Below are 19,494 nucleotides of genomic sequence, written 5' to 3'. Positions count from 1 at the left end.
AAACCGTAATTGTGAGAGGTTTGTCCCAAGATTAATTTGGTGCTACAGATAATTAAGAAAAGATGGGGGATAAAAATAAGTAAAACATGTATTTTAGCAAGCGTCATGTTGCCAATGTATTTTACAACTGATAGTAAATAAGCGTAAAAATTATTACATGAATATTTTAAAGAACCCCAATTGAAATAAGTAGATAAAATAAAAACAACTTTGTTAGGTCAATGGTTTACACTAAAATTCATGAATAAAACTCTGAATAATGCATATTTATTATAAATTATTTAACAAATTTCTATTACTCCCAAATTGTTGCGCCTTTTACTTTCATATTATCTAGGATTGCAATTCATAAAGTTTTCAATGGAATTACAAATATGTACACAAAAATATATATGTATCTACATACATACATATACTTAAGATGGGTTTAATTTTGTGTATAAAGTGTATTAGCCTTATTGTGTGTATTGTGCATAAGTACATAAATATGCAGAGAAACACTAAATTATGCAATGTACCAGTATTCTTCAATAAAAACTCTTGTCAAGAATGCAAAATACGTTTACGTGTGCATATGTACGTGTTCATGGAACAAATAAAACTTTTAGATGCACACTTGTACTATAAATATGTGTGTCTGGACAGAATATTTTTGCGTACGTCAATTTTTTTCTATCAATTCTTGCCGAACAAAGAAAGCAATAGTGAATTACAAATTCGGTACAGCTATATAAATATCTCATGTAATCCGTACACATTTCCCACGGGTGTTAAATGCATTTATAAATGCAAAAGCATTTTTCAGCAGTATTGAAACAGCCATACATACATTTGCAAAAAAAAATGCGGTTTCATCATGTAAATAAAATTTGTCGAATCCAACTTAAATTGATCATGTTAATGTCTTCTGAATCAAAGACCTCAATCTGACTCACCGATGTGGTCAAAAACTCATATCTGGAAATGACTAAGTGGGTGCCTATTACTATATATTTGCAAACAGTGTAAAATTTAAATGTTATACAAATTAATTAATGTAATTGGATAAATGCAGACAAAAATAAAAGATCAATTCTAATCTTTAATCAATAAGGTGCAACTAGTGGTTTTATAGTTAAACAGTTTCAGGATTTCCTTATAATCTTCTTACAACAATAATACGAGCAATAATCTTCACTCCCAGAAATTAGCACTTTAAAAATTTAACAGGTCAAATTATTTTTACATATCCTAAGTATTTTTGCATTCGGAAAAATTATTTTCAATTTCTCGCTGAGAAGATTCAATTCCAATGAATCTAACTCGTGGTTATAGAAATTGAGCAATTGCATGATGAACACTTCAATTTGATCGATCTGTACCTCGCTTTCATCGACATTTGAGAAGAGAATTTCTTGTCTACTAAGGTTAAGGTAGCATCCATGCTGTTTCAGTTCGAGGTGTCTTAGGCGTGGAAATTTTTCCTTGAAGGCTGCACTACCCGCCTGCACAGAAAAGAGTATGTAAGAAACCACAAGTAAATGTGATTATTGGATGGTTTTAAAATGTTGTATACTTTGTAATAACTAACTAATTAGCTTACTTGGAGTATTCCTCTCATGTTCAAACGATCTAATCCCACTAAACGATCCAGTGGTGAGCTAAAGTCACCCCTAAGCCTACCCATACGCCTCCCTGTACCACACCATGGTCTATTTGGGTTTCCTAGAGAATTATAGGTAGAGTCAGATATGTACATTTGTGCATAATTGACAATTAATAAAAACGCCACCCCTCACGTTTTCCAATTGAGTAAGACAATTTTTCCAGACGGGAAAGTTTCGGAAATTCAGACTGTTCGGGGTGTGTAATATCATCGGTGAAGAGACTAACGTCCAAAATAACAATGGAGGACATATGTCTGGTCATAACTTTTTCCAACCAGTATAAGTTGGAAATATTGTCGAGTTTTAGCTCATTTAAGGAAGAAGGAAGTAAAGTCAATTTTTCCAGAATTTCCTGACAAGCGTAGGGAAAGTGGACACGTGTCAACTTTTTCCAATCGTAGAGGTAAAACATGTAGGGAAGTAATCTGCCTGAATCTTCAAGGTAGATTCTGTCGACATTTTGTATCACGTTTATTCCCAGAATTTCACATAGCATGACAATTTCATTCTTCTTTTCAGCAAAGGCTATTTTAGACTCCTTAGCGATACGGATGATTAACGATTTTAGCAAAGTCGGATTTTCAGATGGTGTTGATTTAACTACAATGTCTGCGTTTTGTCCAATACTAAATTCGGCCAGGATGATTTCTAATGTTTCCAGTCGTGGGAAGAATCCGATCAACTTTTGGACGAAGTTAAGGTCTGAATTGGTTCCGAGGGTAATTCTTAGAAATGTGACCCTGTTCAAATGTTGGTGCTCAATTGTGGTAAAAAATGAGGTAATTTCTAGGACACAGGGATCCTCGTCTGGGGTAGGATGACTCACGGCATAGCCTGACCATGGTGGTGGCGTCTCAGAGTGGGGAGAATTCCATGTCTTGGACAAATTGACAAGCGACAAGTTCTCTCAGCGAGACTGGATTGAGGTAATTTCCCACTCAGGGGAAATTAAGCGTAGATTTTTTAAGTCGTCACAACCCATGTGGGACACGATTTTGGACATTATCTGCGCATGAAAAAATTATGCTTTTACTCCACGTAAATATGAGAACTTATTAAAGATGACGTTGTTTATAATAGGTATTTGGATAATATGCACATATTTAGATAGTACGTTGAACATTTATTAAAAATACGCTGTTTGTTCGTAGTTCTTTTGTCGTAGTCTTTATATTAGTTTGATATACTAGTCATTCTCGAAAGTAAAAGTCGCGTTGGTTTTTGGTTAAGTAAAACATATCTGAAGTATAAATTATATGTATCAAACGAGTCAGTGTGCAAATCTACGGGGATGTTTGCAACACTGAAGTTGTAAAAATTTCGAAAATTATTTCTGCAAAGTTTTATGAAATAAAAAAACACCCTTGATCTGTGTATAACTTTGCAATAAGTTTGTGAGCTAAGTTTTTACTTTGAGATGTTTTTGAACTTTTGTAAGCTTTTGCTAATTTATGGGCGTATTGATTTAATAGAGTTTATTCAGTTAAAAACTCCCGAGTGAATTTACTTAATGTGAAAAATTAATATTTACCAATAGATTTGTATGACGCTTAACTAATTCGTTTAAATACTTACAATGGGATTTCGAAGACAAGGCAGGATAAATTGTCAAATTCCATCCTGGTAAATAAGAACTTTAGATTTTGAGGTAACTAGCAATTCTGTTTTTCAAAAGTATTTAAATCTGTGCAGAAAATGACTCCCAAATTGTGTCAGTATTTATAGGTATGTTTCACGTTAGACAACACTTGCATCGTTGAAACGCTATTTATAAACCATCCTGTAATAAATATGTACATCAGGTTACTCAGAACTTCTGCATTTTCTCAGACATTGTTTATGTACGCGAATCGAACTCGACGGGTTGTAAAAAGGATTTTTTTATTGGAAAGATGCACATTAAGCTCGTAACATATGTAAAATGATGCTTCTAAATGACCCATGTGAAGCCATCATTATCGCAATTATTTTATAGTCATTAAAAACTGCACCAAATGGGATGACTGCTGGGCTCAAGGTTTGATTTCGGCAGAAACATCAATTGTTTAGTTTAAATGAAGACACCGATGACATTGTCGTCAAGTTTCAAAGTACTTAAGTGTAAACTTTTAAAGATTATATTTTCAGCCAAACAAAACAAATGCGCAGTTCCTTCATGTTTTTTTCTGCTTAACGATAACAATTTTATTGCACTTGAGACAAGTTTAGGACTAGCTGAGCTTGTCCGTATGCATACAGATGCATATGTATTCGCATATGTAATAGAGTACGTGGATAATCAAGAATATCAATGTCTTCCTATCTTACACTGGGATCTGACATCCCCTCGACAGTTACAAATGAGCAATTACGTAATGTAGCAAATATTTGCATATTTTTATGTGAACTAATCTAAATTAAAATATTGCATTTAAGGATCATCCCCAATTTTTTCGGTGATACTCGCCATCGTGGTTTCCTCTGACTCTACATATTCTTCCTCGCTTTCACTCCCACCGCCGCGTTTGGCCTCCAGTTCTTGCAACTTTGGGAAAATCACGTGCTTAAAGATATCCTTAAAACGGAACGTGGATTCGACCACTTTCTTTTTCGAGGTTGGTTTGAACTCTGTTTCCTCCCTGGAAAATAGCCGATTCTCTGTCTCCGTCCCATTTTCAAGGGTTGGGAGCGAGTTATATTTGGGCGACGGGTCCCACGCGTAATAATCGGATGCGACGATTAACCAGGTTCCGTACAGGGTGAGGAATGTGATAAAAATTATGGCGAATGACCAAAATGAGTACTTTTTGATGTTCTTTCCCAGGCCGGTGTAAGTCCTGGTCTTGAGGTCGGGACGGACTAATTCTAAGCCGGATTCGGCCTCGTTGCTGTCGAGTTTTGCGGAATTTTCCTGTGTAAAATCGTATATTTGTATAGATCCATAATTGCAAAATATGAGGCATTTAATTGAGTTTCTTTATTAACCTTTTCGGCATCTTCTCTCGATTTTCTACGCAACCTGAGAAAAGTTGGGAAAGGATTAATTTGTCATATTGGGGTTTGCTACATAAATGTTTAGCACGTGGATGTTTGTAACCCGGTAAACTTTACATAATTACTGTGTCTCACCAATAGATGAATGTGAATAGGACCAGTGCCAAAAAGAGGAGGAACATGCAGAACACCATCCAGATATCTATAAATCCATTTTAAACATGTATATTATTGTAATTGGTTGATTTTGTAATGAAGCCTTAATTTGTTTTTCATGCAGATTGAAGATAACTTTTACAAAATTGTGAAGGTACATATTTATACAGACCTATTGCCATTGTGTATGAAACCTGAGGTGATTGTTCCCTGTAAGAAGAGAATTATGAAATGACAAAATATTTATGGAAAACTATAAAATTCTTACCGTACTGCACCGAACATTGCGGTCAACGTGAGTAGCTAGGATTTAGTAAGTTCTTAGTAAGTACTGGATTAGTGTCACTTTAATTTTTACAAATGCATACCGTGGTCATAGAAATACCAATTCGAACTTCCACCATATCCGGTGGAAGTAGGAAGCAGAGCCAAGTGATTAAAATGAGTAAAATGGAAGGAAGGCAGGTCTGTACAAAGTGATAGTTGATATTTCTTCTCATTTGGAGATTGAAAGACAGGGTGGAATAATTTCGGTCTGAAATGCGTGAAAATTGTTACGTAAATTTTGTAATATAACTTTGCAATTCTTACGTTGACAGCAGGGTGCTTGCGACTTTGTAAACATTTCATAAAGCCGTCCTCCCGGTTCGACATCGGAAACTTGGAAATCATAATTGGAATCTTCTGTCTGGTCGAGAAACACACTTTGAGATGGATTCCACAGAACAAATAGTTGTTCTTGGGTGTATGAATCTGTTGAAATTAGGAGCAAATGCATTAAGTTAGCATTTTCTAAAGATTTTAGAGATCATTATTTGCAATTAATTATTTACATGATCTTATGTTCATAGGGCACACTTGAATGTCTGCCGGATAATATTCAAAATTCATATCGCACCGCACTTTGAACGTTTGTCTCGCCTCGAACGTTATGGCACCAGGCATCACCGGATTTTTAACGAGGAAACGAAGATTTACCAGCTTGGTGAGGATGGATGTGCTTTCGACGGATTCCATCTCCTCTGGGAAAGTAAAATTCAGTTGAAAAATTTGTGTCGTTGACAAATCTTAAGTAATTTTCGCAACAAATTTGGAAAAATTTGCGACGTAAATATTTACCTATGAAAATATCTGGCTTCCAGATTTGTTTGAGAAACTCTGCGTCGAGCGTGATCTCTTCAGGTCCATCAGCCGCCTTTTTCTGAGCTTCTTCATCTTCAATAAAAAACTTCCAAACTTCCCAATCTATCCAAGTGATCCCGAGCTCGGTGTCAAGCTCAATTATCTTGAATCAATATGAATATTCGATAAAATGTTAATTTGTAATTGGGCGAACTCAAGGAAACAAAATTTGCACAAACTAATACGCAAGCAAAATGCGCTACAATTTTCTACTAGTTTGCATGCAAAATAGAAGACGTTTTAAACCAACATTTTTGCAATCAAGAAAATGTCGTGATTTATGATCCCATAATTTTAAATTATTTTTAGCTGATTATTAAACAGAGTAAGAAATCTAGTTGCAGAATTGGTGCAAATTAGATAAGTAAGAAATGCAGATACGTACCCCATTGTTGTAATCGACATCCGTCACTTCTCTGATGGAAAGGTGAACCATGACAAAAATTTCTTTGCTGACATTTCCCAGAGGAATGACCAATTTGTTGTAACCCGGAGGAAGAGGCAAAAATCCGACTAAATCCTTGCCAGCCTTTTTCCCCATATTATTTTCCGTCTCAACGGCATCCCCGAAAAGCTGGCCAGAGTGTGAGTCACGGATATTTCTAACAAGTTTGACTTTGTGCAGACTATTTTCGGCTGTTTCTGACTTTGTGGAAGGAAATCTGTAAATGGTTTTATGGGGTTAAATTAATCAGTGAGACATAAATTTATGCGTAAATTCGTAAATTGTGATGGACTCAAAATTGAGCTAAAAAGTGGGAAATTATGCTTGGAACGGAAAGTTATATAACTAATTTTTCAACAATTGGTAATTTTATTTTATTAAATTTCTTGCAATGATGAATATCTAATCTTGAGCTTGAATATGACCAATAAAAATCAATAAATCCCTTTAAACCGCACAAATCTTACCCATTTCCTAATAAGAATATCACAATAGTAACCACTGCTGGTGCCCGATGGCGAAAAAATTGTACCCACATGTTGCGATTATGTATGTATGCACAACCTTCTAAACAATATTCAGTCAGAATTAATATTACGTAATTATTTATTAGGAACGATCACTACGTTATCAACACTGTAGCTGAAATTCAGTTCGGCATAATAATAAAATTCTGAAATATGCTGAAAAACTTCGACTTGTTGCATGGTCCGAGTGTAATTCCCAAGGTTCTATCCATCCTCCAGGCACGCGTCGTTCTGATGCACTCCTCCAGCGTAGAAGGACTAGCTAGAAACAGGTAAATATGTACAAATGGCTGGACATACAAGGTAAGTATCTTTGGAAAGTGGAATAATTAATATGCATGCATCCTTCTCCTGGATTGGATGGACACATCATAACTTGACCAACAAAGCGAGTCCTGATCTCTGGAAACAAGTTGACTTGATTTTCTTGTGCCATCAAAGACGCCATCAAAACCTGATTCGCCTCTTCTTGTTGTCCATGTCTTAAATAATAAAATGAGTAGAATTAGGTAAAATTCGTGGCATTCCAAATTTTATGGATTCCACTTTTGCATATAGACGAGATTATAAGGATGTTAAGGTACTTATGTGTGTATGTATGTACATGCTTGTATATTATTATTATGTGCATACATACATGTACATTTACTATATATTTATGTACAAATGGACATATGAACATACATAAATATGTGATATTCACTCTCTCTCTCAAACGAATTGATGAAATTGCCATTAATCAAGTCATAAAAAATAAGTTGCTTCTTCAATAATATGTAGGAAAAACTAGTGGTTGTGGTTGGATGAAGGTTCTCCTGCTCATCCGCAAACTAATTGAACCTGCTCATTATCATGATACAATATCTATTATTGCTGTAAGCCAGCTATTTAATATGTAATTCTTTGTAGTCGTGTTGATCACCAATTGCGAAATTCTGCATAGTTCATAAAACATGGTAAGTATGGATTCGTTTTCAATTACTGATTCCGTGTATCATACATATTTATCTGGGATCTCTGATGACTAAATAATTGCATTTAAATAAAAAAAGATGAAGACTAGATTTTCTGTGATTCGTGTGATTAAATTTACATGCATACAAGTACTTATGAGTTGACAGATCGCATCATATTTTAGTAGGCATGCTTAATCGTGCCTTATATTTGTATGCAGCAGACATAGGAAAAACACCTAATAAAAGCAAGATCCCTTAATAAATGTAATTATTCATCTCGACAAAAAGTAGTTAACAGCCAATTATAAGGGATGCATATTGCCTACCTGATAACTACTTGCTCCCTTCAAGTGCAGCGATGACGGTGGAATTAATGCCGTGGAATGGATCCCTTTTAGCAAGTGAGACTTTTTTATTAGTAGAAAATCGTGTAATTAATTTACTTATTAAATTATAAATTTTCCTCCGACCCATTGTGATTTGACACAAATAAACGTGTAAAGTTTAGCGATTTTTATGTCGCGTCACCATTCTAATCTGTCATTCCTATTGTGAGTGAGTGACTAATTACCTTGATTGCTTAACTCTACTCGACTGAATGAAAGTAAGGGCTGCACAGGTCAGGCAGGCAGGCCACCTGCTTAACAAGGCATGTTGGATGGTGTAAGGTGCCAATTTTTCTTGATTGGTGGTCATATGCACACAGTTGGAATGAACAAAGACTGGTTTTTACTAGAAAAGCAGAATGATAAGTATATTCAATCTCACTTTCAGTGTACGATATGTTTGATATTAGTGTCCATCCCAAATATATTGAAGCATAAGGACGCATATGCTTCTGACAGATTTTTATGAGGGTTCCTAATGAGGCATTTTTACCGTTTTTTGGTGCTTTTGACGCTCAATTTGAGTTGTGCTGCAATTTGGATGTGTTTTTTGCATTCTTAAAATGTACATATTAAGTATTGGTTTTCCATGCGTGATCAAAACGCATTAGACAATTTAATAAGAGTTGCAGCACCCTGATTAGTCGCATATTCTTGAATGGTGGTCAAATTTATGTCGTTATTCAGACATGCATACCTACATAAGTTGACAATGAGCAACTGTGTCACAAACGTTGGTAGAGAAACATGTTTCACGCGACGGGTGACGGCAATAATAATAATTTAATTAAAAATAAGCATTCTCACATTTCTGCTTTATTAGTTACACAAACGGAATGAATGGGAATGAAAAACATTACGGATTTCAGCGTTAAATAATTTTGACGTGCTGTTAAAAAAATCGGTGAAAGTGAAAACTATGATTGTGGGTTATGCATGTACATAATACTTTGTTATTAGACAATAATTCAGATTTTTAAGATTTTTGTCCAAATTAGGGCAGTTATTTAGAAAAGAATTTTTTGTTATTGCTGTTTCACAATCTTTTGTACAATTGTGACTATTATGTAGACACTTTGATACTAATATTTATGTTCATAAGCGCTAAAAATTGTTGATAAGTAGGTATCCTTGTGAATTCATATTTATAAAGGTTAATGTGTTGCCTGATTATGTACAAATATCGATCTATTGTCTGTGCACAATGCGCAGTGAACTTTATTGGTTATATAATTAATCACCTGAACGACACACCATTATTTACATGCATTGAACAAACAAACATGATAATAATAGAGCAATATAAAGTACCTCAATCAGAGACAAGCCCCCTTTTATTCAGTAAGCAAACCGCATCCAGCAGCCTGACAACAATTAATGCAACAAATCATTTTTATTGCTTGCTTCCTCCTTTTCTTTTTTCTACAATATTTATGGGAAAGATGCAACAACGGAAAGTGATTTCATATCAATGAATGAACTTGATAGATATGCATATTTAAGAATGGATATATTATATTTAGTAGTAGAAGATTAAGATGTCGTTGGCATGGATATTAACATAACAGGTGAAACCAAGGGCCATCACCCAAATGTTTGGTAACTTACTTATTAAGCAAAAATCAACGACAATACGGCACAAAAACAACTACTACAATAAGTGAAAGTGACTCAGGTACCGCTTTTAACTATCTTATCGCACAGGTCGTTAAGATAGTGAACAATTTGTTTTTGGCGTCTTCTGTAAAAAAGTTTGTTGGTCAGTCTTTTCTGAAATTAAGGAGGAGATGGAATAGCCACTTGTGGTGGCTGATTAATTACGCATAATTTATTTTTGTCACACGTTAATCCAAGATTCATATCGCACCGGAAGGAATAAGCCGCTGTTTAAGGAAAGGATTGAGTTTTAGTTAATAAAATTAGCATGGAGCAGTCAATCCATGTCTTACTGGCGTTGTTGTGTTCACTGATTAATCATTTTGTAGTGACGGAAAATAATGCAGGTAAATTTGCATGCGGGGTGTATGAAAATTAATAAAGTTCGTAAAATTGGGGAATTTTCTACAAATTTGCGTCTTATGTTGTAAAAGTTTACAAATTTTCTGGATTCCAAAAATCCGAAGGATAATAATTGCTTCAATTAATTAAAAATTTGCCAAAATAAGTACGGCACTATTACAACAATTAAAAAATCGTGTTTCTATAGTGCATTTTCTAATAGCAAAATAATGAAATATTTTGAGTTGTGCTAAATATGTACATAGTTGTAAATTGTTTTTAACTAAAAATTGACCTGATAAGTTTATAATATTACGAGAAAGTTGGCGTAAATAGTACATGTACCTAATTCCATGCGGCTTTAATCTACAGGAGGTTACACTTATCTTCCACATCCCGGCTTTGGTTTGCCTCTGGTGGGGAGACACCCACCCCTGACGTACGGCTATGGTCACCCCGGCATCGCTGGAGCCGCACCCACGGTGTGGGCAGTGTACGCGTGTCCCCTGTGTCATCAAGTCATTCCAGACCCAGAGTTGGAAACTGTGCTGGACTTTACGAAAAAAATCGGTGACACGATTTGTCAAATCGGGACGACTTTAACTGAAATTGGACTCATTGCACTGGAAGATAATCCAGAAGTGGGAGAAAAAATCATGAAAATGTTGCAAGATCAGGTGGGTACCGTCCTTTGTCGAAAATTAGCAAAACAGATTTCTGCTTATTTTTTTTGCTTAATTACCGGTTTCGTGGGTAAGCTTTCTCAAGCAACTTTTGAAAATTTACTTTACAAAGTTCAAACTTCCAGACATCATTAACTGAAAGGGTTGCAAAGTCTGTAAATTTGATTCAAAATTTCATATTCTTTGTAATTTTATGGAGTTTATAAAGTTCTAAAGTGCTGCGATTTCCTTACATTTCATTCAAATTTACTTATTACAAAACTTTCAACTAAATATTTTGTTAATTCCAATCAGTTCTTGGCTTAAATTACCATTATCAAGTTATATTCGATCAAAACGAAAAGAAAGCATGACCTTGAAATCAAGCTAGATTTAAGCTTATCTTTTATACATATTGCCCAATTAATTTTCTCCGGTTGCGAGCTTAAATTAATTTACCGACTGATTATTTACTCTATGTTTCATGCACTTTTGTCAGGTCGCCTCTGGGTCGAAGGTCATGGCCGAATATACCGGAAGCACTGGATCTACTGCTAAAAAAGGGAGACGTTCCAAACGTGCGGCTATGATGGAAGGTTCCGGGGCACTGGACAAAGTGGGAGATTCGCTCGCCAAGGTGGGCGGGATGATTGGTGACGATATGAAAAAACTGAGTAAACGGGCCCAGGACAAGATCAATAAGAAAAATAAAGATGCACTGGACAAATGTCGAGCTGATAGTTGTAAAGCAGCGTCGAAACTATTGGAGGAGGATGGAGAGAGGCAGAAATAATGAAGGACGAATGTTTTTGTACCAATTTCAGTCATAAATACGTTACACTAGTTACATTTTTTATACGATTTTTTATATTAAACACACTTCTCAATAAAAATGTTCTCAGTAAACAAATTGTTATTTAAGAGGCATTTTATGTATGTTCCAAAATGGTATCGAGGATGTTTATTACGAGTTCGCATGTTCGCAAATTATTTTGCCAAAATTTGGCAGAACAGACCACACAAATTTGTGTGACTCAGGTGCAGACGAAGCTAGTCGATTTCTTGGCAATCAAACATTCTGATTACATATGTAAAATGTGGAAGTGGGGAAGGTTAGAAAACTACGTGAACCTTCACGATGTCATTTACATATTAATTATTATTGCGTTAACTATGTAAATACAAGGAATAATGGAATTAAATATTATAAATCATGTTTCATGCTGTCCTATTCATAAAATGTATGTACCTGGTCCTCACACCAAGCATATTTCTTTTAATGAAATTTTTTTGTCACGTTGTATTTCACATTTTAATACATATATACGTTTGTGCACAGACATAAATGTGTAATAAGTGATCTACTTCATCTAACAGTATTTATTTATGAGACCCAGCATGGTAAATATTATTAAGTTGATGTTTACATTATGTGGTCACATCCTGATTAGCACAAAAATAACATAACTCTACTCCAAGTTTTGACATCTACTGACCTCTGTCTTATTAACAACATGAAGAAGCGACATTTTCGAGATGTGGAAGTAAATTTGTTACGTATACATATAATGAAATATTAAATTAACTGTGTCGTCTTTATTTTCAAAATCCAACAAATTGAATGGTACATGTAAATATGTGTTAAATAAAAATATGCCACAAAATTTACACACGAATGAAATTATGGTTTTGGTTAATTATTGGCTTTCCACTCTTCAACAAGGGTTTGATATTTCTTTCTAAACATGGAAGGAAAGCCTCCCATCGGAATTTTATCCAACAAAACGGGCACCCACTTTTCGGGAGAATTATCATAAATTTCCAACCTTTGAATCGTACTACCAGTCAAAATTGGCCGAATTAAGGGGAATATAACGTCCAGAATCCATGGGGCTGATGAAAAAAGATTACTTTTTTTAGTTAGAAATGTACATGTTTTGCAAATTTATGCACTTTACTAATTATCCAAACATAAATACCATTAATGACAACAGCACGTTCCATCGTTTCCGGAAAATTTTGCTCAAACTCTCTAAAGACTCGGAGTATCAACTGCATTGCTGCACAAAAATGCAAATATTGGTATAATTTCCTACATATTTTAGATTTTATAGGCTTTTATATTTCATACCATCATAATACGTAGTCTGCCAATAGGATAGGTCAGCAAGGTCGAGAATAACCTGGTATTTCCCACCAGGAGTAGTTTTCTCCACGATGTGGTATCCATACGCAGCGATGTATAAGAGATGTCGTTCCAACTCTGGTCCCCACCCGGCCGAAAGAAACTGTCTCCCCTTCCATAGCCCCAAGGGATAATACATCACTGAAAATTGGTGACATAAAAATTAACATGTACAAAATTATTGTTTACGGACGTTATGGATATACAAATACGAAAAACTTTATTGTTTTCTAAATGGTGTCAAGCTTTCAATCTCAATTTTGAGATCGTCAGCAGGACGAAAAAAATTACAAATCAATTATTATTAACGTTAATTAATTTAAAATGTATTCTCACCAACGCGGCCATCCTTGTCAAGGCCGTCGATGCAGAATGGAAAACCTTCCTTCACTTGGGGGGCAATAGCCCAAGTAAGAGCTTTGTTAAAGTCATGGTCAATTTTCCATTGGATATGCTACATACGTAAATTTGTGCATAATTATGTATTAAAATTTACAAAATATCTCGGTTTATAAACATTTTACATTTCTTAACATGTTTTCTGCATCAGTTAGGTTGTGACTACGGCCTGCGGATTAAAATTTATTTTTAAAAAATATTTCAAAGTATGAAATAATAAAATAATTAATTAATTACCTCGGAGAAATCGTAAGATGTCGGTGTCCTTGAGATCATGATTGACGTCAGCCAACCGCACCTTTAACTGTGTATAAAAAATGAATGTAAGTATGTATATGAAAATGTGCAGGTTAGTTACAAAATATTAAACGGAGTTCATTTAACCTGGGTGAGGAGTTGAGATTCTGTGCTGTAATCTGTATTCGCGATCATTTTATTTTCCACTGGTTAAGAAATCAGGAAATACATAACATTTATGCTCTGGTGAGTGAATGCGACCCAGGCTTATGCGGCTGGATCTTAAGATTAGGGGTCAAGGGTTGACTTGGAAGTGGTTCATGTGGTTATGTAGGTCTGCCTAGATGTATGTACATAAATACGTACTAATGTTAGGACGATATGTAGATAAGCATGTTATTTATGGATGGGATGATGAGTGACTAATTGGAAGTATCCAAAAGAAATATGTGTATATGTGCATGGCATGCACTTTTGGTACCAAGACAGAATAGGTATTTCATAAATCCAGACTCTTCTTCCTACAATCTTGAGTATCAATGCATGCACAGAAGTACTCAACTATTTGATGGATGGATGGAAACGGGAAAATTATCACTAATAGATTTGAAATAATTTGAACGTGTGTAAACTTAAAATCAAGATTTTTACAATTATTGGATAAATCTTAGGATTGATTATACAACTGCAACATTAGGATTAGCTAATGTTGCAGTTTGCTAAGAGAAAAAAATAACATTTAATCCACGTTGCAGTTGACATGTGATAAAGAATATCAATCCAATATGAAGTTTACATATGTCGTTTGTTAGTTGTATACACAGACTTAATGTACATTTGCATAATATTCATATTTCTGTGAAATTGCATTTCACAATGTACATACGTATTTTTGTAATGAATACTATTCATTGAATAGTAAAGGTTTGAATGTTAAATATGCATCTGCATAAGGCGACCGACATTATTTATAAATAGCATTTTGATCATGTTTGAATAGTTTATAGTGTGTCACTCAGGGCAAGTTTCTTTTACATGCATAAGTATATACGTAGTTTTTTAACACTGGAATAAACGAAATGCAATTTCTACCCATGCGTGGACATGTTGTATCGGTTAACTTTTGGGTAACGATGAGGGCTGGATATTGCTAAATACTTTAATGTGCATTGCGAATAAAATGTACCCCAATGGCCACTACGTTTGTTTAACATAAGGATAAGCAGATCCGTTCTGACGCCAAAAGGTATCCACATCGAACCTGATAATTTTTATGCCACTTTTGAAAGACGACTAAAACTAGATTCTGAATCATGAAGGTTCGAAACTTATCTGAAGGAAAAGCGGACAAACTCACAGAAGTATTTATTAATGACAATATATAGCAGAATGACTCACACACACCATGCACAATCACAATTATCCAAAACGGTATCGAGTGTCAAGCCGTAAGTTGATACATACCACGCCATAGCAATAGCATGACAACGACGTTATAACGATAACATAAATGATATCCCATGTAACTTCAGCGTAATTTTACAGTCACCTCTCCATCTCCAGTACGATAACAAAATTCCAGCGTCTTACAGAGTAAACGATGTCATATAACGCCGACTATTGGTGCCAGATCTGACGTGTTGCTCGGATAGAATTATAAATCAAATCACATATATCGTCCCTACAGGACATCAATAACTTACTTAAGTTACTCATGCCAATCCTTAACGTACGTGGCAAAATCTGTAAAAACGTGTACATATATTTATGCACGTACAATGCATGTAGCTGTATGCAGTAAGATCCTTAATCTTTGGCGACGCGATTCTTATGCATGCAAATGTACATAACAAGGATGCTGCATTGTATTTCTCCTAACCGACACTTGCTACAATATCGTCACCGTTTTCATCATATTCATATACTAAATATGACATATTTATGTATCAACATCCTTTCTCCCAACATACATCATCTTATTTGTTTGCTTACTGCTTAGCACAAACATAACTATTTTCCCAGTACTGTCAAACATCAAATGAAAAACGTTCTTTAATCCCACCCTAGATTTGTCCATGTATCCACATTGTACATATACAGATTGTGTACGAAGTCAATATAGTGGAAATATTTTTATCGCATTATTCCATTCATACAATCCTTATCCTTAGTTCAACAAAGGATGTAAACCTTGTCAAAATATTGTCACAAAAACACATACTTATAAATATTTCGCATATTTCGTAACTTATTTCATGAAAGTTCGCAAAAACACTTGGACCACTTTGCACGATGGAGTCATTAATTACCCCACGTTACAATGACGACCGTATCCTCGCCGCCCCGGCCAGATTGGTGGATCACCTCCCCTCTAAACTTCACCGCCTCCGCCCCTTCTCCATCCTCCTGGGTAGTGGTCACTTCGGGAAAGTTTTCCTCGTCCGTGACCCCACCGATAGGAAACAGTATGCATTAAAATGCATCCCAATCCCGAACGGGAGAAGGGCCCAAGTTGTGCATGAGGTTGACATCTTGTTGAAATTGGAACACGTCAACATCGTCAAGATTCATGGCGCCTGGCCTGACACGATCGAAGACAAGGGATACTACGATCACTTTGTCTGCAAAGGGGACGACACGTCATCCTCCATCACAACCACGACCATGTCAAGCCAAACCAGCTCGGAAAGTTTCCGTGATGAAATTTTCTCCAGAAATCAGTACAGCAACAAGGAGATCATGTTCATCAAGATGGAATTCTGTGAAGGTGGAACGCTCCAGGATTACTTGGACAATCGGAGTAGCGTTGTCATGACAACCGTTCAAATAATTTTCACCCAGCTCCTCACAGTTCTGGAATATTTGAAGAAATCAAGCATAGTTCATAACGACATTCGCCCAGCAAACGTCCTCTTTCAAGATGGGCTGCTAAAGTTGGCGGATTTTGGTCTGGGTGCGTTACGGGGGGACGACTTGGACGGAAATAGACTTGACTTTTCCATGGAAAATGTGAAAGGTTTAATTAAGACGAGATGCAGTCCATATAAAAGTCCAGAAACCGTATTTTTTGGTCATACCGCCTCCACCAATAAATCTGACCTTTATTCCGTCGGGGTAATCATGTTTAGGCTGCTTTGTACAAATCAGGATAAAGGAAATGTCTGGGATTTGTTCGATAGTGAGAAAGTGGTCGAACTTATGACCAAATTGAGGGGAAAATGGGAGGAAGATTTTGTAAACCTGGTGGAAAAAATGGTTGCATTTTCACCAATTGATAGGCCTGAAGTGGGGTCGGAATTGTTTGCCAAGTTCATTCCCAGGGGGATACAAGATCGAGAAGATGGGAACGAGATGGAGCTGTGTTTCGTGACCAGGTCGGAATGGGGGGCACGTCCACCGAAAGTACCCCTGGATCCGTTACCCCTTCCGGTGGGGATGGTCATCATAATCCACTCCTCCCGTGGAGAGGGATACTGCTCCGATGATTCAGCGTGTGAAGGAGTGATGAGAGAAATTCAAGATTTGCATATGGATTCTAACAAGTGGGATGATATTGGGTACCAGTAAGTACCTAATAAATAGTTATTAAATAGACTGATTAATTAATTAATTTCGTTAATTGATTATTTATATTGGGGATACTCATTACGAGTTTGCATTTTCGCATCGCAATATAATTTTTAAATGCGAACTACATAAATACTAGCTTTGGAGATGCGCAAGTTCGCAAATTAATTTTTCGCGAACTTGCTAACTTTAGTTTTTTTAACGTTTCTAACGATGCCAACTCGTATGGAATACCCTTATTGAAAAATGCATTTGTGTTAATTATAAATTTTAATGTAGATTTGTGGTGGGTGGAAATGGACGGATATATGAGGGGCGTGGCTGGACGAAAGCTGGGGCACATACTCTTCACTACAACAAAATCAGTCTCGGGATTTGTTTAATGGGGGATTTTCGATGTATGTGCATGTGTATCAATATTAATTTGATAATTTGCATAATGATTTTTATATGTACAAGTATACATTTTGTGACTAATATTTTGCAACCATACATGAATTTAGTGCATCTTCCTCCGAAAATTCAGATGGATGCGACGCAAAGATTAATTCAGTACGGGGTTGATCATGGCCATATTAGCGAGTCATATGAACTTTACGGTCACCGAGATGTCCGCAAAGGATTCGACAGTCCGGGAGAATATTTGTATCATGAAATTTGCACCTGGCCACATAAAGCGGAGCCGAAAGTTTTGCAATAAACTGAACAAAAAACTTTTTATGACAATGAATGCGTAATTTATGTATTAGGAAATATTTTTTAACAGTGTTTTGAATTAAATACATTTATATTCAAGTTAAATTATGTAAATTTAAAGTATTTCTAGTGTTTCAAGTATTTCATGATTAAGAAAATGTTTTCGTAACAATTAGTAATTTTAGTGTAGTTTATCTACAATACTTTTAATTTAGTTTTTAATTATTTCGTATAGTTAAAATATTTCATCCGGTTTTGCCACGGCTTTATTCAACCAGGTAGAAAGTACTTTGGTATAAAAAAGTTGCCCAGGACATTCCGTCCCATTTCTGACGTCGCGATGTCCAAATAGTAAATAGTCATCTTTTATGTAACAATTCTCTACTCCGTATTCTATCAAAGTTTTGACAGAGTTCAATTGTTCTGGTGGAGGAAGAATATCTAGAAATGAAAATTTAAGCATATATTAGTTTTTAAAAATTCTATGAAAAATTATAATTTGTCACCTGTAAAATCTCCCAGTAAACAAATTCCAACACTAACGGAGTTATTTCCATAAGAATGAGCTCCAACCCTGTGCCATCCACGACCTTCAAAAATTGTGCCGGATTGTCCAACTAAAAACCTAATATTTATAAGGTGAGTATAATATCTCCGCTAAAAATTCAAACACTAAATACTCACGAGTATCCGATATCGCTCCACTTCCGGTTTTCATTGTCCATGTGGAAATCTTGAATTTTTTTGACGAGAGTGAACTCATCTGAGACGGAGTGACACTCATTTCCTCCCATTAAAGAGTGGTGTATGATAACTTTGGGTACTGGGAGAACTAAATCTTGGATTTCTCGTGGGTCTCGGGCACCCCACTCGGATCGTGGTATCAGGGTCAACTTGGTGGGAATATTGTTGTTGTCCATGGTCGGATATGTAAATTTGTGAGGCGATCAGGGTTAAGAAGTTGTGTTAATTAGTTATAAAATGGATTTAATTGTATGTTTAGAAATTAAATAAATGATAAAATTTTGGCAAGATCAGGACGATATGACACATCTCGAAAATGCATCATATGCTGATAAAGATGATAAAGTGATGTATGCCAATGCTTACAAATATATGTGTGGCCATCCTCTGACTCAAACATACTCGGCACATATCTGACTAGTTGCTGATAGTGTGCATTTGGTGAACCATCAATGTTCCAGTTCCACCACCACCACCACCACCATGTTCCAGTTGTCCTTGTTAATTTGTGTGAAGTTGTAAAATGTCATGACGAGATTACAGACGAACTTGCTTATGCACTATTTTTGCCGTACAAAATTCATATTCTTTTCATGGTGCATATGTACCAAGTGTATTCCAGGATGCGAATCATGGATAGGAAAAATAAAGCATGAAAACTGCTTTAGTCATGCAAATTGTGACGTGTGAGTGAATTGCAAAAAGTGGAAAGAGTGCATAAGTATTTAGTTACTT

At 35.6% G+C, this 19,494-nt stretch overlaps 6 protein-coding genes and 1 long non-coding RNA gene across 8 annotated transcripts; 3 read left to right on the top strand and 4 right to left on the bottom strand.

Moving 5' to 3' along the window:
- Positions 1-1,061: 1,061 nt before the first annotated feature.
- Positions 1,062-3,615, bottom strand: LOC110857928. The gene is made up of 5 exons (XM_035858008.1): positions 3,222-3,615; positions 2,473-2,652; positions 1,779-2,386; positions 1,583-1,704; positions 1,062-1,484 (listed from the first exon to the last, which is right to left on the bottom strand). The coding sequence occupies exons 2-5, from the start codon at positions 2,475-2,477 to the stop codon at positions 1,203-1,205; spliced, it is 1,017 nt and encodes a 338-aa protein (XP_035713901.1). The 5' UTR covers positions 2,478-2,652; positions 3,222-3,615; the 3' UTR covers positions 1,062-1,202.
- A 185-nt stretch (positions 3,616-3,800) lies between these two features.
- LOC110857738 (glycine receptor subunit alphaZ1) lies at positions 3,801-8,316 on the bottom strand. The gene is made up of 12 exons (XM_022106350.2): positions 8,212-8,316; positions 6,870-7,411; positions 6,343-6,619; positions 5,895-6,060; positions 5,609-5,797; positions 5,367-5,528; positions 5,144-5,310; positions 5,044-5,078; positions 4,948-4,985; positions 4,755-4,821; positions 4,611-4,644; positions 3,801-4,536 (listed from the first exon to the last, which is right to left on the bottom strand). The coding sequence occupies exons 2-12, from the start codon at positions 6,938-6,940 to the stop codon at positions 4,057-4,059; spliced, it is 1,686 nt and encodes a 561-aa protein (XP_021962042.1). The 5' UTR covers positions 6,941-7,411; positions 8,212-8,316; the 3' UTR covers positions 3,801-4,056.
- Positions 4,245-6,057, top strand: LOC118438176. 2 transcript variants are annotated; one of them, XR_004836641.1, is made up of 7 exons: positions 4,245-4,384; positions 4,450-4,683; positions 4,761-5,088; positions 5,155-5,240; positions 5,375-5,556; positions 5,627-5,847; positions 5,918-6,057. It is a non-coding gene; the product is annotated as an uncharacterized LOC118438176 (long non-coding RNA). The 2 variants fall into 2 exon arrangements; XR_004836640.1 differs by having other exon boundaries at positions 5,155-5,556.
- Positions 8,317-10,021: 1,705 nt separating the features above from the next.
- On the top strand, positions 10,022-11,852 carry LOC110857932. Its single transcript, XM_022106541.2, has 3 exons — positions 10,022-10,274; positions 10,642-10,946; positions 11,431-11,852. Exons 1-3 carry the CDS (start codon positions 10,196-10,198, stop codon positions 11,722-11,724), a joined length of 678 nt encoding a protein of 225 aa, XP_021962233.1. The 5' UTR covers positions 10,022-10,195; the 3' UTR covers positions 11,725-11,852.
- Positions 11,853-12,505: 653 nt separating this feature from the next.
- On the bottom strand, positions 12,506-14,363 carry LOC110857930 (protein real-time). Its single transcript, XM_022106539.2, has 7 exons — positions 13,900-14,363; positions 13,753-13,819; positions 13,641-13,684; positions 13,453-13,570; positions 13,063-13,257; positions 12,911-12,991; positions 12,506-12,824 (listed from the first exon to the last, which is right to left on the bottom strand). Exons 1-7 carry the CDS (start codon positions 13,945-13,947, stop codon positions 12,625-12,627), a joined length of 753 nt encoding a protein of 250 aa, XP_021962231.1. The 5' UTR covers positions 13,948-14,363; the 3' UTR covers positions 12,506-12,624.
- A 1,220-nt stretch (positions 14,364-15,583) lies between these two features.
- LOC110857931 lies at positions 15,584-18,120 on the top strand. The gene is made up of 3 exons (XM_022106540.2): positions 15,584-17,315; positions 17,599-17,717; positions 17,823-18,120. Exons 1-3 carry the CDS (start codon positions 16,045-16,047, stop codon positions 18,017-18,019), a joined length of 1,587 nt encoding a protein of 528 aa, XP_021962232.2. The 5' UTR covers positions 15,584-16,044; the 3' UTR covers positions 18,020-18,120.
- A 27-nt stretch (positions 18,121-18,147) lies between these two features.
- On the bottom strand, positions 18,148-19,188 carry LOC110857934 (peptidoglycan-recognition protein LB). Its single transcript, XM_022106542.2, has 3 exons — positions 18,700-19,188; positions 18,522-18,640; positions 18,148-18,456 (listed from the first exon to the last, which is right to left on the bottom strand). Exons 1-3 carry the CDS (start codon positions 18,933-18,935, stop codon positions 18,251-18,253), a joined length of 561 nt encoding a protein of 186 aa, XP_021962234.1. The 5' UTR covers positions 18,936-19,188; the 3' UTR covers positions 18,148-18,250.
- Positions 19,189-19,494: the final 306 nt, after the last annotated feature.

Source organism: Folsomia candida, unplaced genomic scaffold (assembly GCF_002217175.1).
Source record: "Folsomia candida strain VU population unplaced genomic scaffold, ASM221717v1 Fcan01_Sc019, whole genome shotgun sequence".
In the NCBI taxonomy this organism is placed as follows: Eukaryota; Metazoa; Arthropoda; class Collembola; order Entomobryomorpha; family Isotomidae; genus Folsomia; species Folsomia candida.
This window is presented reverse-complemented; position numbering and strand designations above follow the sequence as displayed.